Source organism: Choristoneura fumiferana, chromosome 20 (assembly GCF_025370935.1).
Source record: "Choristoneura fumiferana chromosome 20, NRCan_CFum_1, whole genome shotgun sequence".
Lineage (NCBI taxonomy): Eukaryota > Metazoa > Arthropoda > Insecta > Lepidoptera > Tortricidae > Choristoneura > Choristoneura fumiferana.
Genome location: NC_133491.1, coordinates 8,045,484 through 8,072,268, shown reverse-complemented (window position 1 = coordinate 8,072,268; position 26,785 = coordinate 8,045,484). Strand labels below are relative to the sequence as shown.

At 41.7% G+C, this 26,785-nt stretch overlaps 2 protein-coding genes across 4 annotated transcripts; one reads left to right on the top strand and one right to left on the bottom strand.

Annotated features, from left to right (window-relative positions):
- The first annotated feature begins 409 nt into the window (after positions 1 to 409).
- mor (SWI/SNF- related protein mor) lies at positions 410 to 26,784 on the top strand. 3 transcript variants are annotated; one of them, XM_074103318.1, is made up of 20 exons: positions 410 to 695; positions 962 to 1,081; positions 11,253 to 11,357; positions 14,210 to 14,378; positions 14,733 to 14,887; positions 15,746 to 15,889; positions 16,476 to 16,600; positions 17,350 to 17,462; positions 18,203 to 18,351; positions 18,793 to 18,974; positions 19,484 to 19,625; positions 20,309 to 20,426; positions 20,645 to 20,775; positions 21,166 to 21,355; positions 22,056 to 22,210; positions 22,851 to 22,968; positions 23,292 to 23,432; positions 23,823 to 24,032; positions 24,834 to 24,948; positions 25,993 to 26,784. In XM_074103318.1, the coding sequence occupies exons 1-20, from the start codon at positions 579 to 581 to the stop codon at positions 26,081 to 26,083; spliced, it is 2,790 nt and encodes a 929-aa protein (XP_073959419.1). In that variant the 5' UTR covers positions 410 to 578; the 3' UTR covers positions 26,084 to 26,784. The 3 variants fall into 3 exon arrangements, with proteins under 3 accessions (XP_073959419.1, XP_073959418.1, XP_073959420.1); XM_074103317.1 differs by having other exon boundaries at positions 11,253 to 11,366; XM_074103319.1 differs by having other exon boundaries at positions 411 to 695; positions 11,253 to 11,366; positions 24,834 to 24,936.
- Positions 1,533 to 4,947, bottom strand: LOC141438980 (regucalcin-like). The gene is made up of 6 exons (XM_074103069.1): positions 4,719 to 4,947; positions 4,406 to 4,541; positions 3,745 to 3,948; positions 2,350 to 2,568; positions 2,058 to 2,170; positions 1,533 to 1,839 (listed from the first exon to the last, which is right to left on the bottom strand). The coding sequence occupies exons 1-6, from the start codon at positions 4,830 to 4,832 to the stop codon at positions 1,591 to 1,593; spliced, it is 1,035 nt and encodes a 344-aa protein (XP_073959170.1). The 5' UTR covers positions 4,833 to 4,947; the 3' UTR covers positions 1,533 to 1,590.
- Position 26,785: the final 1 nt, after the last annotated feature.

The following is a 26,785-nucleotide window of genomic DNA, read 5'->3' as shown; positions in this document are numbered from 1 at the left end:
TACCTAGGCATTGAACGTCATGAACAACTTTACACCACGGTTGTACTTGGGTTGTACAAATCTCTATTATGTCAGTCAGTACTGTCACCGTAATTTGTGGAGCCCCCACGCATGGTATAGTTTGTGTACTACCACAATGAGTACCTACATAATAATTCAGCTATAGATCTACAAATCATATTTCATTTAAATCTGTCCAGCCGTTTTAGAAATACTCAAACTGTTCTAATAGCGCCATCTATTTAATTTCATAGAACCTCTTTAGCTGACATAGTCACTTGAAATTTATGACTACTCGATAATAGATGGCGCTTTTAGTAATAGAGCTGTACACCGATTTTAATCGACATTATTCCATCATTTTATTAAATGGCAACACCATTTCCGAAACGTCAGTCGTGTGAAGGCGACGCCATCACAGATAAGAAATACATACAGACGTACACTGATTGACTGCGATGTAAATCGTCTATTTGTATTTTTGCTTTTCTCCGTAAATTCTACTTTCACGCGGAGAACTTGTAATTAAACAAGGAAGATCGTTTTTGGACAACGTATAAGTAATAAAAGTTGCAGTCATGGCTAACATAGGCCCGAAGAAAGACGGCGGGCCGAATGTCGAATTTTTCCAGTCGCCGGAATCTTTGGCACAATTCGATCAAATTCGTGTTTGGTTGCAGAAGAATTGCAAAAAGGTACACCTGCTGCACTTTCCGATTCGTCAGTTATTCATACTGAACGTCAGCAAATATTTCATTTTTGATTTTGTAACTTTTAATTTGTAATTTTGTAACTAAAAGCTAACCCCTAAACAAACTTTCGAGTAAGCATTTAGCATGATCAAATAATTCAATTGTATCAAAGTTTCAAGCTAATATGAATGAATCTATCGATCAAGATATGTTGTTAAATAGTGGTTTTGTTTAATCTTTAATAGCCTTTGTGTGACTTTTTCTTTTAGCATGTTCAAACTGACCCACCTACCAAAGAGGGCTTGGCTCAACTTGTTATCCAGCTTATTCAGTATCAAGAAAACAAATTGGGAAAAAATGCAACTGATCCACCCTTTTTGAGGCTTCCGGTAAGTGTTTCAAAATTTGTTCATTTTAACTGTATTTTAAAAATGCCTACCGTATTAGAAGTACTTTTGCTGATTGAAGAAAGGAGAGTAGCAGCAGGTACATTTTGACCATCATCCATCAGTATATGGAAATGTTTATCAACCACAATTAAAAAATTACTATTTATTTGTATGTTTTTGTTTTGTTTGTAAAGAAACAACTGTATTCTGGTCTTGTTTGTTTCAAATAATACTTTAAAATAAAGATAAAGAAATAAACAGACAGGTTTACAGCCAAGATAAAATTTAGCACAGATCTGAATATCTGATCTTATCTGAATATCTGATAATCTGATGAGGTTAATTTCCAGTAAATTGAATTGGATGATTATGAAGAGGTAAACAATCTCATACAAAGTACCTGGCTAAGTACCTGGGCTTTGAATCTAATTAGCATAACATACTCAGCATCTATTCAACAATAAGTTTATTTATTGAAAAGTAGCCTAACAAGGGTAGCAAATATGCACTCAGTATCGGGCTGCATCGGCAAACACAAATTGGTTCTCGGGCAACCCACTTGTCCCAGTGTTTTCAATAGCAAATAGGGATCCTGCTTCAGGTTCCAGTGCTAGTTGCCCAGGGCTCATCCCTCTTCTGGATGTTGTTACGTATAAGATGGAGAGGTCATGCCCACCCCAAACAGCTGATGTAACTTGGGATGCTGGCATCTTATGCTGCTCAAGTAGTTTTCCAGCTCTGGAATCTATTTTGATCACCTGCAATCAATGATTATGCTTGTAAGTTGACTTTTCCCAAGAAACAGGAAAAATATCCTAATTAGGAACTGCATTTATTCAGTGGCACAGGACCTCAATTTGGTGTGGGCAAGATAAATTATGCAAGGCTCTGTGATGGCACAATACACTAACTAATGCTAGATGATGATGATTGATTTTAAATGAAAGTTTGGTAACACAAGGACCCTTAGACAAACCTTTGCACCACCATTACAAGCTACCCATAAATTGCCATCTTTGTCAATTGTCATGCCATCAGGATCACCTGTTACATTGTTTGCTTGGAAACTAAATAGTGTTCTTCTGTTTCCTAAAACAATAAAATGAAATATAACTAGACAGGTTATACACAAAAAAACGCAATCATTCACAATTTATGCTATAAATTGTTATTTCTTCCTTACTTGTAATTTTTTTTAATAGTTTCAATTGAAATGACTGCAAAACAATGTATATTAATTAAGTATAACTTTTTTTTATTGAACTTACGAATTGCCCCTGTATTGAGGTTAAAGTCAAACACATCAATATTTTTAGTGGGGGAGTCGATGTAGAACATAAATTTATTGTCTGCAGTCCAGGCCATGCCGTTGGATATTGACACAGGTCGAACTTTAGTTTCAGGATGAACATAGTTGTACTCATCCATCATGTACAGAGTGCCTTGGTCTTTGTCTATGTATGAACCCTCTTCTTTGCCCATTGTGCCTGTGAACATATATTTTTTTATTGATTATTTTATTCTTCAAAATTTGCCCTCACATATAAAACTTTGTGACATATAATCAGTGTTGATTGTAATGATGATAATTTAATCATAATTATGAATTTACAATTACATAAGTTGTTGCACATGCTGACTTTCTCACTGAGTTCCATGGACTTATGTCTGTAGCTGTTGTCCCGAACTTAATTTATTTTTATCCCTAAAAAACTGCAGTTTTCGGCAATAATAGTATGTCAAGTCAGTCCAGGTTATATATGTATAAAATATCTGTGTGATAAATCTCATCCAAACCCGATGTGTTATTATGCTATGCATACACTAACTTTCGAATTTTTAATATTACTTAAAACAAATACATTATTGCGGTTCTTTCTTCTTGGCAATGATGGGTCTTACTAATATATAAACATTTGGATTTTGTTCGACTTATAAATCCAATGTTGCTCCTCTTCATGGTTAAACTCATCGAACCATAGCCACCCCTTGGCGTCGCCCTTGCCGTCGTTGCAGCGGTATTCGGGGAGCCCCAGGTTCACCATACTCAGCAGCCGTAGCGCTCCGTCCCCGGCCGGCATATCCCACGGCCTCAAATACACCAAAGGAGCACCAGCTGTTTAGGGTTATCTTACCGAACCGCAGGCGACTGTTATTTCCTAGTAGTTAGCAATTCCATTCGGTATTTTCCCGATATGCTTTTTTACTGAAGCTTATTTTCACAATCGCGTTTTTTCCCAATTTTAGTTAACACGAAAACATAGATTGGTATATTATTTAATTGTGAAAATAAGCTTCAGTAAAAAACCTTAGTGGGACAAAAAACATTTGGGAAAAAAGCGAATGGAAATTTTGCTACTAGGAAATAACGATTTTGGGGAATTGATCTAACCAGCCAGCCGCAGCGCCCCATCCCCTGCCGGAGCATCCCACGGCGCAAATACACCTCCGATCGAGCACTGACTACCAGCTGTTTAAGTTTGGCTTGCCAAACCACAACCGTCCCTTGGCGTCCACCTTGCCGTTATTGCACCAGTTGTCTAGTAGCCCCAAATCCACCGCGCTCAGCAGCCGCAGCGCCCCGTCCCCGGCCGGCATGTCCCATGGCATCAATTACCCCCTCCGACCAAGCGCTGACCACCAGCTGTTTAGGGTTGTCTTACCGAACCACAGCCGTCCCTTGGCATCCGCCTTGCCGTCGTTGCAGCGGTTTTCTGGGAGCCCCAAATCCACCGCGCTCAGCAGCCGCAGCGCCCCGTCCCCTGTTGGGGCATCCCACGGCAGCAAATACACCTCTGACCGAGCACTGACTACCAGGAGTCTAGGGTTGTCCTTCACTGTTATCGCGAATGTTACGGGCCCATAACCTGTTGATGATAGAAAGTGGTGGAATAAGCATATATGTATAAATACACGTATCTGTGACTAGTTGTTTCCCGCATCTTTGTTTAGTTCCCTTGAGAATTTTTGCCATGAAATATTTTAAGTATCCTGTAGCTTTCTATATAGATGAAAGAATTATTAAAATCGGTTGCGTAGTCTTTTGATTCATCCCGATCAAACAAACACAGTTTTCTCTTTATAATATTAATTTAGACGTAGTTCCTGTAACAATTATATTTCAATTACATTTTTCTCTCGTGGAAACAATTAGATCTGACATTTCCGAGATTTTACGAAATTGTTATGAGAATTCCCACAAAATACATAAATACCATCTGTAGTCAGGTACTATAGGTACGCATTAAAATTTATTCTTCCGTTCGGAAGTGAACATAATAGTATTGATAGGATTTAGTGATGGATGGGTTTTGATAAACATACCAATTTCTCTTTTTGTTATGTTGCCCGTTTCACCATCTAATCTGTAGACCATTTGTTTTGAAATGTCTACCCAGTACAGAGAGTTTTCAGTCTTCGACCAGTGCGGCCCCTCAAAATGGATCCCACCGCGACATACCTGCAAAATCAAAGGTTGATAGTTAGTGTCTATATGATCAAGTATTATTTATTATCCACTACTTTTAAGGCCAGTTGCAAGCCCAAACGCGATTTGTGAAAGGTGGTTTACTTTGAATACTGTGACATTGCTAAAGATCGAGTTTAATAGATTTGTTTTTTTTTTAATCGTACTCACATTTGTTATTAATGGTGCACTATTTGAATTGGAGCCGCATGCACTGACGACGGTGATCAATACGATAAGACTTCTCATAAAAGCCTTCATATTTGTTTGGTGTTGTTTATTCATTTGTACGTATTAGGAATGCGTAGAGCAGGCCGCGGTGTCGCGTCTGCCTCACTGTAGACAGAACCGGTCACTGCCGCGCTGTTGGTTCGTGCGTGATTGTCATGTCGGCTCAACTCAACTGTGCGAATACGAGTATTGGCAAAGCCCACAATTGTTTGCAATGGAGCATCGGTAAAGCAGCCAGATACGCGGTGCATACCGGAATGAGAAATAATAAGTTGGAAACTCATATAGGTACCTAAACTCAAAAATCTCTTATAGGGTCTCTTGTTCACTTATTCAAGGCCAAGTGTTACAAAGTTGCTTTTTAGGGTGCCGTAGCCAAAATGGCAAAAACGAAATCCTTATAGTTTCGCCATGTCTGTCTGTCTGTCTGTCCGTCCGTCCGTCCGCGGCTTTGCTCAGGGACTATCAATACTAGAAAGCTGTAATTTTGCACGAATATAAATGTAAACTATGCCGACAAAATGGTACTTACAATAAAAAGTTAAAAAAAAAACTTTTTTAGAGGGCCTCCCATAGACGTAAACTGGGGGTGATTTGTTTTTCTCATCCAACCTTGTAGTGTGGGGTATCGTTGGATAGGTCTTTTAAAACCGTTAGGGGGTTGCTAAAACGATTTTTCAATTCAGTGATTTGTTTTCAAAATATTCAACTTTAAAACTGCGGTTGGAAAAATAATTTTTTTTTTTAAATCGTATAAATCGCGATTTATTGAAAAAATTCTAATAAAATCAGTTTTTTTTTTATTTTTTCAGTTGTCATAGTTTTCAGTTGTCATTATGTTTACACAAGAGGTGGTAAACAACGTGACACCAAGGGAGTGGTGGTTATCACAAAAAAAAAAAACTGATGAGGAACAATCAAAAATTTATCCAATGATTAAGCAATTGTTTGGGGCGATAGCTTCTTCAGCTCCAGTGGAAAGGGTTTTTTCCACCTTTGGAAATGTACATACTAAATTAAGAAACCGACTGGGAACCGAAAAGGCAGGAAAACTGTTTATTTTGTTTAAGTACTGTAATAATTAATATAATGATGATGACAATTACATTGATTGATTTTTAACCAACATTTATGACAATAAAGAGAATTGATTAAATCATTGATTTTTATTTAAAAAATAATTTGATTTAAATCGTGATTTAAATCAAAATGATTTAATCATACCAACCATGCAAATGCAATTTAAAGTGCAAATTTTAATTAAAATGGACCCCCCCCCTAAAATCTAAACCGGTGGGTGGAAAAATTTGAAAAAATTCAGGATGGTAGTTAATATATCAAACTTACTAGGAAAACTATAACGGTTAAGTTTTCTTCAGAATTATTAGTAGTTTAAGAGTAAATAGCAGCCTTAGGTATAAAATATACCTAAACTTGGAATATTCCGTATAAAATACGAAATCCTTAGAAAAATAATTACTTATCGAAAATACAAACTGAGACATGGATGCACAGAAAAACCAGAAAGAGAGACCAGCACTGGATTACACTATTGGACTAGATTCCTGTCCAGCAGTGGTGTAGGCACGGTGTAGGGGTTAAAGCACGCAGCACGGAATGCTGAGGACCTGGGTTCGATTCCCAGTGCTGGTCTCTTTTTCTGGTTTTTCTGTGCATCCATGTCTCAGTTTGTAGTTTCGATATGGTTTCACGAGATACCCGTAAAAGTAACAAATTTGGAGTTGAATTAAAAAATACAAAAGACTCCAAAAAAACAATCATAAATATTACTTACTTTTTTCGTAATGGCTACGGAACCCTATTTCGGGCGTGTCTGACACGCTCTTGCCCGGTTTTTTTTAAATATTATGCTTCCTATGGTTTTAATAATATTTGTGTCTATTATGAAATTGTAGAGCATTAATTTCTCTATCTAGTTTGTCTCGACGTTTATTAGTTCAACGTCTTTATTCTTTAACCCGCGAGTATGCCAGAAGTCTGTAATAATTATAAATGCGGAGCCACCTTCTAACTAAAATGTATCCCTTTTATTCTCCAAAATCTAGAGCCAAACTCCTGTGTTTTTTATTAAACGATCTTATCGAGGGTGTGCGGTTAATCGGTTTGGCGGGAGAACTAGGTTGTTTTTTTGTCAATTATTGATACTTCCAAAATCGTGATTAATAATTGTTATAAAGTTTAATGGGCACGACCAATCGTGTCCCTCAGCCATATCTTACTCGTTGTAACTAACTTTTTATTGTCTTTCACACACAAAGATCGTGATCGTGAGAACGTGGGTGATGTTTGCAGGAGGGCGCCATTTTTAGGGTTCCGGAGCCAAAATGGCAAAAACGGAACCCTTATAGTTTCGTCAAGTCCGTCTGTCTGTCTGTCCGTCCGACCGTATCTCACAGGCATTTTACTCGAAAACTACAAGATGTATATCAATGAAATTTAGAGTACAGATGTCTTGTCAAATTTAGTTTTGTTATTTAGTTTTGTAGTTAAATTACAAAAAAAATATATGGGGGGGGGCACTCCATACACGTAACAGAAATTGTTTTTTTTTTTTTAACTCGCATCAACGTGTGGCACATAGTTCGACAGCTCTTTTGAAAAGATAGTAAGGTAAGGTTTCTCAAAAACTTTTTGATTAAGTGAAGATTTCCGGAAATAATCGCTCCCAAAGTAGCAAAAATTGTGTCCCCCACCTCTATCTATGATCGGATATACCGTTTTTGAGTTATTGCCGAAAAACTGCGCTTATCAACAAAAGGACGTAAGTGCCGTGAAGATACGCTCTTTTTCTGGTAATAAATTTTAAGACTGTAGTAAGTGTTTTAATTATGTTATAATGCACATAATATTACTTAATTTTTTTCGTAATGGCTACGAAACCCTATCTTGGGCGTGTCCGACACGCACTTGGCCGGTTTATTTTATTTTATTATTACAGTTTCATTACTTCGGAGAGGCCTATGTCCAAAAGTGGACGTCCTATGGCTGATATGATGATGATGTTTAATTATTAGTGCTTGAATCTCAAAATAGAAACTGAAAACCACGGACAAAAGGTATGAACGCGAAGAACTGTAAAAAGTAGAGTTTTGCAAGATAGTGCGTTAATTCTGTTTTGTTATCACGTTCACTAAGATCTCTGTCGTACTGTACCGTTATCGATGGAGGATAGTCATTTATTTTGCTACACATGTACCTGGAAAGCGATCATTCTTGCACTTTACGGCCCAGCCACGAATACGCGCCACCGGGGCGAAGGTTTCTGTTCGTCGCGTGTTCTGCCAAGTAACCAATATTCGATATTTTTCCGGTTAAAAACACTCCTTACGGGTAGAGACCTTATTGTCTAACACACTTGGAATTACAATCGTTTTCACCACTTCTTTCTGTCACACGGTATAATACAAGGGTAAAAAGAGATGGTGAATGTGATCGCGAACGTCAGCGCGTCAGACAATACGGCCTCAGGACTAGGTTCGCAGCTAAAGAAAGAGCTTTTTAGGGACTTAAATATGTAATAATAAAGTAAAAACTGAAAAAGAGTTGCTCCGAAAAGCAAAGCTCTAAAACACCGAACGTAACGGCGCAGAAGAGTAGTGCCGAGTAGGTATTTTATGTTCGTGTTGATTTTGGAATTATTGGTGATATCAAAATTATTTGTCAAATAACAATTAACTTTTGCTCTCTGCTTACACTACTTTGGCTTCAGCTGTCCCGGTCGACCCTACTCTAGGTACAAATCTAACAAACGGTGAGAGATCTATGGCGCTGTAGATCATTCATTTAATGTAAATTTTATATTGTTTGCAAATGTTTTCTAAACTCCCATTCAACCTACTGTAGGTTGATTTAATGACAGGCGACAATGAATGTCTCGCGGATGTCTGATCTCGGCCAAGGTCTTTAATTAAGTGCCATCTGAGGAAGATGTTTTTTATTAGCAAACGAATGCGATTTTTTTATATTTTACTTCTATTTGTCCTCTTTCCGGACAATGTTGCTCGTTTCCGTTATTTTCTTGTTCGCGTGAGGACCAACTAAAAGAAATAAAATCCAAAGAACACCATTATTACAACGCGGTAGGTTGCTAGTATCATCATCATCTCGACCTATATACGTTCACTGCAGAGCACAGGTCTCCTCTCAGAATGAGAGGGCTTGGGCCTTAGTTCCCACGTGGGCCCAGTGCGAATTGGGAGGTTTCCTCACGATGTTTCCCTTCACCGTTAAGCTCATTGTTAATGCCAATTGTAATTTCGCATAAATTCCGAAAAACTCAGAGATGCGGGAACGGGCTCGAAGCCACGATTCTCTGCTTGAGAGGCAAAAGGTCGAACCACTGGGCCACCACTTCCTAGGACGGAGGTTCCTAGTAGGATTTAAACGTATGCGCTAGTTTTGATCTTTCTCACGTGCGTACCTTTTCGTCATGTGAATACTTAATAGGTATATTATTATCTACATGCAGTAGATAGCTGTTTCGCATTGATATCGTCTTGGCAAGGAAATTCAAATTAACATATAAATTAATTCGCGACTTCACACCTGCTGCGCTATATAAATATAGGGATGAGATACAGTATATTACTTGTATTGCTAAGTCAATACCAAATCAAATAAAAATTAGAAGGATTTTTTAGTAAAAATCGCCAATAGCGCTAGCTAGCTATCCTTGGCTTGAACATGTATCAGCGGGCGCCATGGCGGAAAGAAAAGGAGCGTATGCCCAGCAGTTGGACTGTTGGAGTTTCCGCAATGTACGGTCAAACAAATCGAATCATGACCCAGGATGGAACCTTATAATAATCAATTTCACTATGGTTTCCTTGACAAAAGTATGAGATGTCAACATGACATTACGAGGAGCATAAATTGCTTAGCAACTGTGTCACAGTACTTGTTATTGAGTAGTAACTCCGATGGTCAACTGTGGTCTTTATCATCAGTTTCACTTCACCAAATGATGATTTTCAATAGCAAATGCACGAGTTACTGCTAAATATATCCAAATTACCACAGTTGTCCCTACAATATTTGAAGAGTTCCCTCGATTTCCTTAAGATCCGATCATCAGATCCTAATTTGCTGCTTATGGGACCTGATTGAAAGCATTCCTAGACGAACAAAAAAAAAATTCAAATCGGTTCATAAATGACGGAGTTCTGAGGTAACAAACATTAAAAAAAAAATACAACCGAATTGATAACCTCCTCCTTTTTTGAAGTCGGTTAAAAATTCGATTATCGCTATACCACGTGAACTACGCAATTTTCCGCAATTATCGTATGTCCTTTCTGGAACGCAAGCTACCTGTATAGGTACCGAATTTCATTTAAATCGGTTCAGCGGTGAAGACGTGATATGTAAGGTAACAAACAAATAAATAAACAGACTTACAAACTTTCGCATTTATAATTATTCTTATTTTACTGACGAATGGATAATCTAGTGGTTAGAAAACCTGAGTTTGAAGCTAGAGGTCCCAGTTCGAATCCTGGTGGGGGCAAACATTTGTGTTATGTGATGAATGTGATTTTTTAATCCGAAAAATTACATAGATAGTTCCCGCGGGATAAATGCAATAAACTAATTAAACGCAATAAAAAAATAGGTGGAGTCGCGAGAAACAGCTAGTTTTTAATATATAAGGCAAAATCTTACTTCAAACTTCAACAAAGTTCTCATCAAATTTCCACCGCCTTTTCACCCATTTATGAGAAGATTTCCGAGATATTAACTATACTATGAAGAAGTAACAAACAATCGGACAGATATTGCGTATGGATTCCGCCCCATATATTGCACTAAGTTGTGTCTGCTATTGTTTGCTATTTTAATAATGAATTGCATAGTTATTTCGCATCGATTTAATGACCCATTGAACGGATTTAATCGTTGACCAAATGAGGTCCCTAAATATGTTGGACTGCTTAAATTTTATTATCAGTAATATCGATTCACCTGGACTCTTTTATTATTAGCTGTTGCCCGCCACTCTATCTGGGAACAGTTCGTCGCTATAAAAATTATAGGTATTTTATCTTAATCGGTTCAGCGGTTTTTAGTGTCCAAAGGTAACAGACAGGCAGTTTCTTTCGCATATATAATATTAGTACTTAAGGTTGGGTAGTATATGCAGTATAGCGGGGCTCTGCTCAGCTGTTTCCACCAGAGAAGCGCTGCGCGGAGCGAGGTAAATGAAGCGTTTCTATTGGTTAATGAAAAACACATTCCTCGCAACACATGCTCGGACATTATTGTAAAAACGGAGCTTAACGCAGCGAAGCCCTGAGATCTAAAGCTACGTACGCACTATGCTCGTCCCTCTTCAATGTATCGCTTGAGAAAGAGACGGCGCTCTAACTATACGGCTAGCCGCATAGTGCGTACGTGTAGCCTAAAGCAAAGCGCTATTCTGACGTCACACGTTATCATTGGCCCCTTTTGTTCCAGATGAAAGTGTTCATGGACATGAAGCCGGGCGGCGCTCTGTGCACGGCGCTCGCCACCATGTTCCGTTTCAAGTCGGAGCAGCGGTGGCGCAAGTTTGACTTCCAGGTCGGTAAGGTATGCACGCTCGTCGCACGCCAGCCGCCCGCCACGCTCGCACCACCCGACCCAACCGAATGCACACAACCAGGGGTCTATGTTTGACACGAGCTTACTGATAAACTAGCAGCGCAAGCTAGATGCAGCACTGATAGACTGACAGGCCGAGAGCTCCGAAGTTATACGTATGGGTGACACAAGTCGGCTCTACATGTTGGCCAATGTCATACAGGGCTCAGGCCTCCTTACAGAATAAATAGGGCTTGGATCATAGTTCCCACGCGGGCCCAGTGTAGTGGGTACTTCACACACACCATTGAATTGGTTCGCAGGTTTGTGCAGATTTGCTCAGGATGTTATTCTTTACGGTAAAGCTGCATGGTGGCGAATTTGAAATGTAATTTCGCACAGGAAATTCGATAAATCTGAGGACGATCCTCTGCTTGAGAGGCTGTAGGTCAAAAAATAGGCCACAACGGCATTTTTTAAACGTTAATGCGACATAGAAATCCAAGAGGAATTCTCTAACATATGTAGCGTCCATAAGCAGACATTTTTCAACGTGTAGAGCCAGACTTAGTCTATCCTATCATAAAGTTGCGTTCGTCTCTCCCTGTCAGGCCACCTGTAAACCTTGGTTCATATTCTAAGGAGCGTCGCTTAATGGACGCATTTATTCTCCTCGTCCGTCACTGTAAACCCGGGTATCTACTATATTCGTTTACCAACTGTGTTCCACTTATCTGCAACTGCTTCAGGTTTCAGATAAGCATAACACAGTTGCTCCAATATAATGAATATCTGGCTTAATCTTAGAGTGAACCTGTGTACTTCCTGCATACGTAACTGTATTGAAGGAGTTTATAGGAGTAACTGCAAGTGTATAATGCATGATCAATGATGAAGCATCTAGCTTCGCAGTGCTGCTTTGTCCTTATGCCTGTGTCAAATGCAGACCCTGGGCAACTATTTTACATTGGTATAATCTAAGTGGTGTAAAATACGAGCTAGCACTATCTTTATGTACTTAACGAACTTATGAAACTGTGTAGTATATGTTCCTATTAAATAGATGCATATCGAACGAAATACCGGAAATATTGGCTACTGACAATGACCGCTAAAGGCTAAAACAGATCATTTATGAATAGAATAGATAGCGTACTATAGCTGAGATCAGTTGTGATCCTTTAAAAATAAACGAGAATTTGAAATTGGATGACTACTGTTTTAATGTTAGGTCTGTATTTAAACCACTTAGACCGATGCCGAATAGATTGCCCGTTGACCATCGGATGCAACACGCTCCTGAGTGCTGGAACCCGTCCAACCATACCTCGCAAGAAACGACACGTATGACACGTATTTATGGTTGGACGTGTTCTTTCGCTCAACTTAATAAAAATTACGGATGGCTATGTGAATGTTTACTAACATTTCCCTTCCATTTGAACCATTACGAGATATGACGTCCGCGTGTTGTAGTCCAAAGGCACGACGTTATCGCTATATTGTAAAGCAGATCTTCACACGACGACTCTCGATTGAATGAAGACTACAGGACACGATTTCTTTTATTGTAAATATCACGAGTGAACAATGCACCTAAGTTTATTATTTTGCCCCGAAGACAAATTATATTTGTTCACCCTTTTTTTCAACGTAGAAATTTAGTTTTAATATTACCTACGAGTACGGTTCCCTCTAGTATACAATCAAGTCGCTTTAAAACATTATCATTTTATTTCTTCATTTCATGCTAGACTCATTAATCTCATTATGTTGTTTTTTGTTTTGAAGCAGATTATAAGGGATCATGCTGTTATTGCTAATAAAATATGTGACTAAATTGGTTCCCTAATACGTTTTTGTTGTTTGTAAAATAACATTGATTTATGTATGTAACTAATCCCACAAATTTTTGGGTTATACTTACCTATTTTGGTTTGCATGATATTTTTGTAAATAATCTATCACCTGCAATTGAAAAATAGCAAACGTGACTTATCTGTTATTCAGCTCTTGGTATTTTTTTTTTCTATATTTGGTAAACATCTGTGTTTTCGAAGACAAGTATAAAGATTTATTGAAATTGGCACAAAATTTACATTTTAATAAAAAAAATGTACAAAGATTTGCATCTGATACAATATCGAGTCGATTATATTCATGAACGTTGGGTTAGATGTGGTCTTAGTAGAAATATTTTCAATCTAAGTATAAATCTGTTCATCCACGAAGGCACGCCTTTCACGTTTTATGATTGTTTTAGTTATAAACATATCTGTATAACACATTTATGTATGCGTAACACGAACATGTCCTTCGTTGCTGACGGTACCGTCCGTCACACACACTAAAACATGTTGCAAACACGAACTTTATGCCCAGTTTAGATCTGCGAGAAAAATCGTGCTATTTAGTTGTACTACATGTATTACACCAACCCAAACTCGTTCGTTTTACAGCCTGGCGATGTAAAGCCGGGTCTCCACAGAGCGAGGCAAGCGCATGAGGCATGATTTTGTTCGATAAAGGGCTCAAAATCGCACCAAAAATGGTTGCTGCGCGAAGCGGCTCGCTCAGTGATGACCAAATCAACTTGCACAAATTTTCTTACAGGTCTAAACTGGGCTTTAAACGTACTTATTGCACATCGACAATTTGCCGTGGAGCGACGTGCCTTCATAAGGGAACAGATTATATTTATCTGTAGTGGTTTGTGAAAAAGTGGTTTCCACTACCTTCCTCACGTGGGAAAATAGTAGGAGGGTTTTTAAATTGATAATAAAGCTGCAGGATTAATTTCGGTCATTAACACATGAAACATTTCTCTTCCCTCCCCCCACCGCCCTTTGCAGAACCCGTCGCGCAAAGACTTGAACGTGCAGATGATGATGGAGATTGAGTCGGCGCTGTTGGGAGCGGAGGCTATTCGCTCGCCCTGCGTCTACATACGGCCGGACCTCGACAAGGCTCTGGCTAACAAAGTCAAGGACATTGTCGTCAATCATCAGGGAGAGATCTGCGGTGAGGACTTGGAATAATCTGTGACGCACGCAGAGTACCTCTAATTTAAATAACAATACGTCAGTGCAGTAGTAGTACCTGCTAAATGAAAGACTAAAAATATTTTTTTACAGTAGAAGTAGACAATAAAAAAAGATCTTGGCCTTGGCCGGTTTTGTTCTCGCACGCGGCTTAGCTGCCTTAGCCATACCTACGTAGTCGCGTTTTTAGCTCGCGTAACATATCCATAGCCTCCTTTGTTCCAAATAATATCAACTCGGATTAAGATAAAAAAAAAAAAAGATAATCTTAAATTTTGGACTGCTCCAGGCCAAAATACATGAAAGGTTAATAGCTATGTGTTGTCTATTTCAGAGGACGAAGAGGACGCGACGCACATAATCTACCCCCCGGTGGACCCCCTGGAGGAGGAGTACGCGCGCCCCGTGTTCCGGCGCGGCAACCACGCGCTGGTGCACTGGTATTACCTGCCCGACAGCCACGACACGTGGACGCAAGCTGATCTGCCGGTAACAACGCCATTATATTTTGTCTGGGATCCTCAAAAAATCAGCGTAGCTGCTTATAACGTGTGGCAACACATGTGAGCGGAGGCCCTTTTTGGTGTCCTGTCGTGTCACCACGTAACTTAGTTTTATTGTTAGTTTGTGTTTAAGTTTTATTACTGCAAGGTGGTGGTACTGATAAAACCAAAATAAAGGCACTCGACCAGCACCGCCTCGTCGTTCGGCGTCCACTCGTCGACAGTTGGTCCGCGGGTGGACGCCGTGCAGACGAGTGGACCTTGCGTGGTTCACGAATTTCCGAATAGTCTTCTATGAAGGGTGGGAAGCGCCGCATCAAATTCAAAATTCAAATCATTTATTCAGTAAATAGGCCGCAATGGGCACTTTCAGCGCGGCCGATGCGACCGAGCGCGATCGAGTGAGCGCGTGATCCGTGAGGCGATCCGGTGACGCTACGGTGTTGATGTAGTGAGCGCATGCCCATTCAAATCCATATAAAGAATACTAACCGCTTGCGGCGAGGCGGCTCTAATGAGCTGTGACCTTAAGGGGCTGTTTCACAACCCATTGATTAATTTTATTTGACGGATAAATGTATGTATGTATGTATGTAAATACTTGATTGTACATAAAACACAAAAATGATACAAAAAGAAAACAACAAAACAAAAGAGTACAAAGGCGAACTTATCCCTAAAAGGACGAGGAAGGAAGAGGAAGGAGGGAACTTATCCTTAAATGTGATGCCGTCTCCGTCTGTTCGAACAAAACAAACAGAGACGACATCACATTTATCCGTCAGATAAATTTAATCAATGGATGGTGATACAGGGGGTAAATCTCTCTTTCGTTCTTTCACAGGTGGAGGTGCCGGAGTCAGCGAATTGGGAGAGCAGCCGCGCAGAGCCGTGGCGCGTGGCCGCCGCCTGGGCGCTCGACCTGCCGCAGTACAACGAGTGGATGAACGAGGAGGATTACGAGGTCGACGCCGCTGGGAAGAAGAAGGTACGCCAGTGCTTAACACTGACAGATATCGCCGGATGTGATGCCTGGCTGGCCCCAGCCACTAGTGCTGTCTACCCTGCTGCGGTGGGCTGGCGCGCTGCTGCCTACTCTGGAAACCTGCACACATCTGTGAAGTAATTCAATGGTATGTGTGGAGTTCCTAATCCGCACTGGGCCTGCGTGGGAACTACGGCCTGAGAGGAGGCGCCCAGCAGTGAGACGTAAAACAAAAAAGCAAAAACACAAAAAACTCACACACGCGAAAGGATTACTGAAATCCTAAGACACTGATCTGATCCGGCTCGAAGGATCATAAAGATGTATGGTTTGTACAACTTTGATAGTTCTGATGTTAAGATAATTAATTACTTTATTTTTACGTAATCAATGAGTACACATAAAGGCTGATATTAGTGAACTGTCGTCCATTGACCTAGATTGGTAAGTCGACGTAAATTGATGACGCTGCCCGCTGTGTGGAATGTGCGGTGCTGTCCCGTACAGGCTGGGATGATGAAAATATTCCGGAATAATAAAAAAACAGCATGTATGTAATAATACCAAGATGTTGACGTATTGTCCACAGGTGCACAAGCTGCGTTTGTCGGTTGAAGAGCTGATGCCGGGCGGCGAGCCCTCCGGCAAAGGCAAGAAGAGCAAGCGGAAACGCTCGCCCTCCCCGCCGCCGCAGAAACACGGCAAGAGGAAGAGGTAATGAAGACGTAACATGCGTATTTGTTCACTGTTATAGCCCTTACAGACTGACGATAACAAGATCTGAGAAGAAACTATGTGATTCTCGCGCTCGATCTTTCCTCACACAATCCCAACTTGTGAGTGGAGTTCAATCTTGCCCCGTAACCAGAAATAATAGAATAAAACATGTGAATGTGAAACATTGTATCTAGACCTCCGCTAGAAAGCCGCTACTGAGTACCACCTCCTTGGAATACTTATAAATTGGGTAGTATCATGCCAAAAAAAATCGTTAGTTAGGTTATCAGAAAATATATGTATATTTTTTTTTCTTTTGTCAATAAAAAAAAATGACAAAGATGAAGCGCGTCAACGTTTGGGAGTGGGAGCCCGTGACGTCATGACAAAGAATACGTGTCCAATATTTTCTGAGACAATCTAACCGATGGACAATTTTTTTATTTTTTTAGGAAAATAACCCCACCTGCGACCTTAAAATCGTGAGACTACTGTTTCGAGGTACTGCCTTTTTGCGGTGTGCATCATTGCCACGCAATTTCTGTTAGTCATTATTTCGGAGGTTGCAATACTGACTTGGCAAGCGCAGCGTAGGACGTCCACCAACGGATGGACGGATGATCGAGTTAAAGCCGCGGTTTCACGGTGGATGCAGGCCGCTTAAAAGCGAAGCAACTGGAGGTCAATGGTGGAGGCCTATGTCCCATAGTGGACCCGCGCAATCTATAACCACTGTACTATTGCAGCCGCATCACGAAGAGACGAGACAACGACGGCGACGAAGAAGAAGATAACGCGTCGCGAGACAACACCGACGCCGCGCCCACGCCCGAGGCCGAACGTGCCACCGATAGAGAGAGTAATTTATTATTATTATTATATCTTTCGCTCCTTTAAAATGATACTGACTCAATTCGAAAGATGTAGTCTCATTTTAAAATTAACTCCAAGGATGACTGGTAGAAATCCCTTAAAGAGATATGGTCGCCTTTTGTACATATATCTCAAAGCTTATCAGTTGTGTTGCATAAACTTCGTTCTAAGAAAAACCAGGTTTAGGTTAGGTTAGGTTGTTTGATTATGATTAGTGTTAACGGGGGGTTAAATGTGATGCCGTCTCTATTTGTTTTTTTCGATTAGACGGAGACGGCATCACATTTAACCGTCACTTAGCACTAATCAATGGATGGTGAAACAGCCCCTTAGTTTTTGAATTGACTCAAGTTCATTCCACAAGTGCGTTATCCTCACTTTGTTCCTCAGCCTTTACTAGTGTTCAGTCATGGAGGGTACAGTGGCGTAGTGTTAATAACTGGATTCCCATCGGGATGCCTTAATTTTTTACATGACACCAGTGATAACAAGTATGGTAAAGCTTGTGTACACTAACGTAGATGTGTTGCATTCGAAGACATACTGGTTCACGCATCTCTTTCTCTGGGTTTCCTAATGCCTAACGAAATGTTCACTCCACCCACGCCTTATGCAAGGCAAGACATGGTCTGAAAGATCACCGCGAAAATTACTGCCGCGGGTAAAAGCTAGTAAACAATAAACAGTAAACCACGTTCGCCACTGATCGTGTCATGTTTGGTGCAGGCACGGAGCCCCCGGCGGCAGCGGCGGCGGCGGCGGCAGCGCCCGAGCCGGCGAGCGCGGCGCCCGCGGCCGAGGCGCCCGCCACGCCTGCGCCCGTGCTAGACACGCACGACGACTCGCAGGGCAAGCATAGCGACTCCAACACGCAGGTACGAACACCTTACTTAGCTCACACCATCTCTGAAATAAGACATTTTTTTTAGCAGTTGGTCCGTTATAGGCTACGAACAAATAATAAGTGAGGAAGCGTTAATCAAAACAAAAATTCCACAGAAAAAGTGGCCATACCTAAAACCAAAACGACTTATGATTGAAATACGAATCAATTTCAAGATTGCAAATAGACGTGCTTGTTAATTAGTTAAAATTAAGAAACAAAGTAGGGATTGGTTGGCTCGCGTGATGCAATGTCAAATACACAAACTGCATAGACAACTGGCGTTCAGACGGATCACTTCTTACATCTAACGTTTCAATGACGTGTCATATATTGATAATGACAGCCTGTTTTTTAACGACAAAGCTTTTTAAACTACATTGCAAATTTATTACAGTACATATAATTTGATTTTCAACCATTAATTATTCAGGAAACGGTAGTAAAGGAGGAGCTGGAGGACAACGTCACGGACCAAACCCATCACATCGTCGTGCCGTCCTACTCGGCATGGTTCGACTATAACTCCATACACACCATCGAGAAACGCGCCATGCCAGAGTTCTTCAATGGCAAGAACAAATCCAAGACGCCGGAGATTTACCTCGCTTACAGGTCTTACAATTTAACATTATTTTTATCAATTGTTTAATTAAACCTTTGCGTTAGAGTTGTGGTTTAGAACAGGGATGATGGATGACATCATGGATCAACTGATGCACTTTTAATGCGCAGTTAAAACACGATTTTTCCATAGATTTTGCATGGGAATAGATAATTATGACGTTACTTATTTGTCAACTCAATCGACAAGCTACTTTACTGGAACTACTAAAATAAGAAGTGTAAAAAATAATAATATAGACATGGCTGTACGAATTTAAGCTATTGCCTTATAACGAGAAAAAAAAAACAACAAAACAGCTAAACATTGAATTTTCTTGACGCGTGAAATATCGCTAGATGGCGTTAGCATCGAGAGATCCGTTTGACGTTTAACTTTTGCTTGTGATTGGCTCATTTAGTTTGTCTAACAATCACAAACATGGCGCAAACGTCAAAGTTGTCAAACTACCCTCACGATACTAGGGGCAACTGTCACAAGAACCTCTCGGTTGTTCCAGGAACTTCATGATCGACACGTACCGTCTGAACCCGACGGAGTACCTGACGAGCACGGCGTCCCGCCGCAACCTCGCCGGCGACGTCTGCGCCATCATGCGCGTGCACGGCCTGCTGGAGCAGTGGGGACTCATCAACTACCAGGTACGAGCACGAGTACGAGTACGAGTACCACGCCTCTTAAATATCTATAACATTACCATGTCAAAATAAAAACTTATCCTCCTGAGGCTCACCTTATAAATATAAAGAAATACAAACCGGTTTCGGAAATAAAGTCAAACTGAAAACAATAAGTAGAGAAACAAAATAATTTTTACTTTGTTACATTGTCATAGAATAGATCCATAATTTTGTTGAACTTTATGTGTACATACATTACATTGCACATTTGGACCGAAGGAGTTTAAATCATTTCCAAAATAGACGATGATTTGATAAGATTTGCATTTGTAGAAATCTTTTGCGATCACTTTAACCTTCGCCTTTTTGGTGTATCTAATCTAGGCAACTAAAAAACAGTTATATTCGATTGTTGTTTGATATTTTGGAATGTATAAAATGTTATTTCATTTTATTCTTCATATTGAGTATGATCACTTTATAACTTTATTTTGTTATAATAATGTGTATTTATACGCACCAGCACCAATATCTGACACAACACAGCGTGCATAAATATCTGATACGTCGCTATTTCTGGGGCCGGTAGCAGATATTAATGCAGGTGAAAGTACCATAATTCACGCACGGGCGAGCGGTATCTCTTTCAGCCCTCTTTAGCTAAGAAACAGAGTATTTCACCAAGTTGATTGTATATGTTATAGCTGGAGCCGGAGTCGCGGCCGACTGCGATGGGTCCCCCGCCGACCTCCCACTTCCACGTGCTGTCCGACACGCCGTCCGGGCTGCAGCCGCTCGCGCGCCAGGCCTTGCCGCGTCCCGGTAACTACACACTGGAACACTAGGGAAAGCTTTTACAGCGCTTGACCGTTGGGGGGGGGGGGGCGTCTAAATTACACCACTGCTGGACTGACAAAGTGAAAGCCGCGTATCCGACTGTGACAGACAGTCTGCCAACATGGAATGCAATGTGGCGTATAAAGTTTGCTTCGTACTCTAGGTCTCACAAAATATCCTGACTCGCGTATGTTATGTTTTAGTGGAGAACGCGGCGGTGCCTAAGATGGAGGCGGGCCTGCCGAATGGAGCGGACGCGGGCGCACCGGCCGCCGCCGTCAAGGCTGAGAGTACACTCGAGATGGGGGGAGCGCCTGGACTCAAGCTTGATCAGGTAACATCGTTTGGTCACCTATTTAAACTGAAAATATATCTGATGTATCAGTCGAGATTCAAATTTTCTTTATGCGGTTTGCATACCTGTAGGTTTATAACTTTTACTAAGTTGTAAACCTACAGCCAAGTGACAGAGACACTTAATGTCCCCGTGTCAGTTTTACCCCTGTAACAAACCCTTTACAGTCAAACTTACATTTTGTCACTATCTGGCAAAAACAGACAAAAGCCAAACGAATGTTAATTTAGCAAAATGGCTATATAAATATAACAACATTAAATCGATATTGTCATATGACGGATGAAATTCTTTTATTTATTTGAATAATATTAGACACAAAAATCAATTTGAAAAACCATTCCATTAGTCAAGTGTTCATTATTCCAGTACCGAATGGGCGCGCGCGGGCGCGAGTGGACGGACCAAGAGACGCTGCTGTTGCTGGAGGGGTTGGAGTTGCACCGCGACGACTGGAACCGCGTGGCGGCGCACGTCGGCACGCGCACCCACGACGAGTGCATACTGCACTTCCTGCGCCTGCCCATCGAGGAGCCCTATCTGCAGGACAACGTCTCAGGTACATGTTATGTTTTCTTCATTTAGTTCTGAGACCCTAAGCAACCGTTTTCACCATTTCTATCAGTTCGTGGGGTGCCCGGATAAGAATAGCTCCCCCCCATCTCATCCCGTTGGGTTTCGTAGAAGGCGACTAAGGGAAAAATCTAGAAGACGGGCAGCGGCGTCTTCTGCGTAGACCATCAGCTTAATACTGTGATCCCCAAGCCTCTTGGAGAGGCTCGAGAGTCACACGACTAGCTATGGAAAGAGCTATGCTTGGAGTTTCTTTGCACAATAGAATCCGGAGTACGGAAATTGGTCGAAGAACTAAAGTCACCGGCTTAGCTGGAAAAACATGCAAGTTGAAGTGGCAATGGGCGGGCCATATCGCTCGAAGAACAGATAACCGTTGGGGGAGAAAAGTCCTCGAATGGCGACCACGAACCGGAAGACGAAGCGTTGGCAGGCCTCCCACCAGGTGGACTCACGACATCGTGAGAGTTTCGGAGAGTTCCGGTGGATGCAAGTGACGGGTTGTTCATTGTGGCGTTTTAAGGGGGGGCCTTTGTTCAGCAGTGGACGTCTTCCGGCTGATGATGATGATGATGATGATCTGTCAGACGGTATTGGATGAGGGTAGAAAGAGAGTGAATGCCACAACTAGCTCCTACGTTTCGGCCAATACGGCATCTGCTCTTAACGTGATTGTTATTATGCAGGCGGCGTACTGGGTCCGCTGGCGTATCAGCCGATCCCGTTCAGCAAGGCTGGCAACCCTGTCATGAGCACCGTGGCCTTCCTTGCGTCCGTCGTCGACCCGCGCATCGCCGCCAAAGCCACCAAGGCTGCCATGGACGAGTTCGCCGCCATCAAGGTAACTAAGGGCCGTTACACATGTACTGAATTCCAACTGCACGCAACTGTAAGTGCCGACCGCTCATACATTTCAATCGCAGTTAGCGTACAGTTTGTGTGGAATGGAATGGAACTGCAGTGGAACATTAATGAGTAGGCGGCAATTGACTGAGTTGATAAATAAAAAAAGAAAAACTACGCTGAAAAGACTGTTAACTTTATGCTGACGTCAATTATTTGCCACGTGTGTATATACGTGTTTTGTAGTAGTAATAAATTCATTCTTTAATTAAATCGCTGTGCCAATCGGTACTCCTCAAGGAAGACATTGACGTATTTATTGTGAAAAGGAATGTGTTTTTTATTGACTACGGCTGGCTCGATCCTAATATTTCTGTATCATTTAGATATTTTTATGTAATTTATACGTAAAATGAGGAATAGTGTTTTTAGTGGTTTCTATGGATTTTTCTTGCATGTTTGAATAATCAAACATCCATAAGGATTCTATCTCTTCGGTCGTGACGCAGAACAGTATCGTATTCCGAATTCAAATCTTACTGATTTATTTGATCATATTATTGACGAAATCAGTTTCGGAATAGGATAGGGAAAAAATACTGAAAGATGTATTTACGAGGTTTTGTTGTGTTCGTAAGGACGAGGTCCCGGCTGCGATGATGGAGGCGCACGTGAAGGCCGCGGGCGCGCACGGGCCGGCCGCCGCGCTCGCCGCCACCGGCATCGCCGGCACCGCGCCCGACTTGCCCGCCACAGGTACAGACAATCAGACTTCACCGTTGGATCGGTACCGTTTATTGTATCGTGTGTGTGAGAAAAGTGTACAGTTTTGTACATTTTTTAATACTATACCGTCAAACAGAACGGACTCCGTTTTCATCCATGTCATGAAAAACATGACTGTAAAGCCTATGCTAAAGTGCCCAACAACCCCAGTTTGATGCTTACTCTATACTTAAACAGCCCTTGTGGTAGAATTGTGTGACAATTTGTAGACGAAGTCGCAAGCTTGTTGTGGGTAAAAAAGAATATTGCAAGATTAGTCTTTCCATTTTACGCTACATCTTTTTCACCCGCAGAGAAAAAAGAAGGCAGTGCCGATGTAAAAACGGAGCCCATGGAGGTGGAGGAAGGAGAGGTGAAGCCGAAGGAGGAGCCCGCCGACGCGCCCGCGCCTGAAGAGCCGAAGGACGCGAAAGACACGCCGCCGCCGCAGCCTGGTAAACTGATCACTGGTCTAACGACCGTTCTTTCTGGGATATTTAGAAGATTTAGGCCAAGTTATATAATGTTGGCAGATCGGTTTATAGTTTAAAACCGAAACAAAAATTATGTTTAATTCAGTAAGCTAACTAACCAAAATAAAGATTTACCAATGTCAAACCAGCCGTTAAATCTCCGGTGATGTAAATTTTTGCAACCCAAAATTCCGAAAAGTCTCAAAATCTTCTCTATGGCGGTCTGCTTATGTCGGCAACCAAACTAAAATGACTCCTCATTGAGGACATTTTGTTTAGGAGCAGAACTCTGCTAACACTAGATATGAACTCTCAACGTACAAGCGCGACTTGCACTTGCCCTTTTTTACCAACGCCCCTTTATTTGTACAGAAGGTCCGTCGACAGTGGACGCTAAGCTGCAGTCGGCAGCGTCGGCCGCGCTCGCCGCCGCCGCCGTCAAGGCGAAACATCTCGCCGGCGTCGAGGAGCGCAAGATCAAGTCCCTCGTGGCGCTGCTGGTGGAAACACAGATGAAGAAGCTCGAGATCAAACTGAGACACTTTGAGGAGCTTGAGGCCACAATGGAGAGAGAACGGGAAGGTATGTAGTTTGGGATATATATATGAGGTTACTCGGATATACTTAGCTTGATAAAGGCCAGGGTAGTCCCCGTCAACAAGAATCACTTCACTGGCGTGGAGGAACGTAGGATAGCGCTGCTGGCGGAGACGCAGATAAAGAAGCTGGAGATCAAACTAAGACACTTCGAAGAGCTTGAGGCCACCCCACCATGGAGAGAGAGCGGGAGGGATCCTAGTTTGAAAAATATCAGATTGTTACTTGGGATACTCTTAGCTTGACAAAGGCTATATGAGTCTCCGTCAAAATGAAGCACTTCACTGGCGTGGAGCGCTGGTGGAGATGCAGACGAAGAAGCTCGAGATCAAACTGAGACACTTCGAGGAGTCTTCAGAACCCACCACCGGCGAAACAATCACGGTTATTTCTTGTTCAAATTACCGCGACATTTCAACCACATTGCAGCCGTCGTGGTCACGAGCAGATACCGATACTTAGAGAATCACATTCGTTTTCTGCTATGGGCTCTTATGTTCACAAATTGACCACTTTTTTTTCTCAACGTCATATCTGGCCACATTACAAAATTGCTTTAGAATCATCTTTATGTTAAGTTTAATAGTGTGTTGATTTCTTGTATACCATAAAATTCGGGTATCAACTTTTTAGTGTACGTACTTGGTTGTCATGGTAACGTCTCCTGGGTCACTTATCGAAAATCGAAATTCCGAAACGGAATTCAGAGTGTATGTGGCCGCCCTAAAAAGTTGATTGAACCAGATATGAGGTTGAGAAAGTACATGGACGATATGTTGTGTCCAGGGTTGGAGTACCAGCGGCAGCAGCTGATCCAGGAGCGGCAGCAGTTCCACCTGGAGCAGCTGAAGGCGGCCGAGTTCCGCGCGCGCCACCAGGCGCACCAGAGGTACACGCTAAGGTCATTTGCATGCTGATTCCGTTTACTACCACTTTAATATAAAATAATGGCGACTAGCAACACCTCACTGTTACTTGAGAGAGATATATTTATTTATACATATTCGATACACAGAAAAATACATTAGGAGGAAAGAATGAAAATAAAAATAGAATGGAAGTAATATTAGACGGAGTTCAAAACCGGGAGCCGTTTACCGGTAGTTTTTTAACCATGTAAAAAACTATGGCAACCTAGCAGTGGCCCCGGAAAATCAGAGAAGCGTAGGTTAGGTAAATAAAAATGGATGCAACTATTCGGAGTTACCTAGACAAAACCTTGCCGTACTTGTCATCAGTCATCACTGATGTCATGTTAAAAATGCGGGTAACGCAGTGGCAGTGTTACGACGCCACGCTAATGCAACCGAGTGGTTTGACCTATGGCCTCTTATGTAGCGGGTCGTGGGTACTTGGCACGAACCGTCCAAGTCCGAAGTCCGAAGTTGAGTCCGAACTCGCACCTCTGAATCTTTCCGAATTTGTGTGCGAAATTACATTTGAAATTTACCATGAGCATGACACTTGATTGCCTGTCGCACAACATGTTGGCTTGTGCTGTTGTTGAATGCGTCGAACTTGTTTTAACTACCGGTGTTAAGTGTTCATCTTTATGGACTCCGACGATTAACTTTGAATGAAAAGTATAGATTGATTATTTAGTTGATGCTAGTCGTTAGCTTTAGCGCTAATAAAGGTTTTTTTTTGAGTTAAGTAGCCCTAGGTCCAAAGAAACTAGGTTAAATTTAATGGGAGGCGGCTAGCCCAAATTTTGATTATAACAATTTCCAAGATACGCATTGTAGTTTATTTATTCTAGCTTATGTTTAACTTGTAGATTTAACAGCTTAAAAAGCACATGCAAAGAATGCTTAAAAAGACGTGCTAAACCCTATTAACATTTTGTACTTTTGTTACCAATGATTTAGTTTTTTTTCTTTTTGAAGTGCGACCTTTTAGCACTCGCGTCGTTCCCTTCGCACTAAACATTGCATGGTGTTCCCAGGATGCAGCAAGAGGGCGGCGCGGGAGCCCCGGGCGCCGCGGCGGCGGGCGAGCAGCCGCCGGCGGAGGCCGCGCCACCGCCACACGCATAGGCCGCGACGCGCCCGCCGCCCCGCGACCGCGCGGCCATGTCCATCGCCATTGTGCTCTAGACTACTCAAGATAACTCACTGCTTCCCTATTAATCCACCCGGCTAGCTTATCTTTGCACGAAGGCAAAGGCGACATTTTCTTAGAGCTGGTACACATTGGGCATTTAAAAAAGCGTACTTTTAAAATGTAAGTGTACATTTGTTCAGTCCAACAAGCTGATTCAGTTACCAGGGTGGAACCTTTTAATAATCAATTTCACTATGTTTTCCTTGACGAAAGTATGGGATGTCAACATGACATTAGTAGCGCAAAAGTTCCACCCTCGCACATGATTCAATTTATTCGACTGTACACTAACAAAAATCGCAATCTCAGTTCTTAAAAAGAGCGCTAGGAAACTCCTAATATGTAAAGCGCGGCCGCTCGCTATCGCGTTCACCACTTTCTACCTTCATCGTATACCAGTTCATAAAGAATGGTGAATGCAATTCTAATTCGCAGACCATTCTAGTACCCGAAACTTTTGATCTTATTTATATAGTAGCTAAATAATGAAAGGACCCCACCGCGGTGCTGATCAAAAGGGGAGAGGAGAGGCCTGGCGTGATACAGTTGTACAGTGTCGCAAATAGTATTTCGTCAAACATAACATTAATAAGTCGGTAATCCATATCGATGGTTGCTCATACCTAGTTTTTATT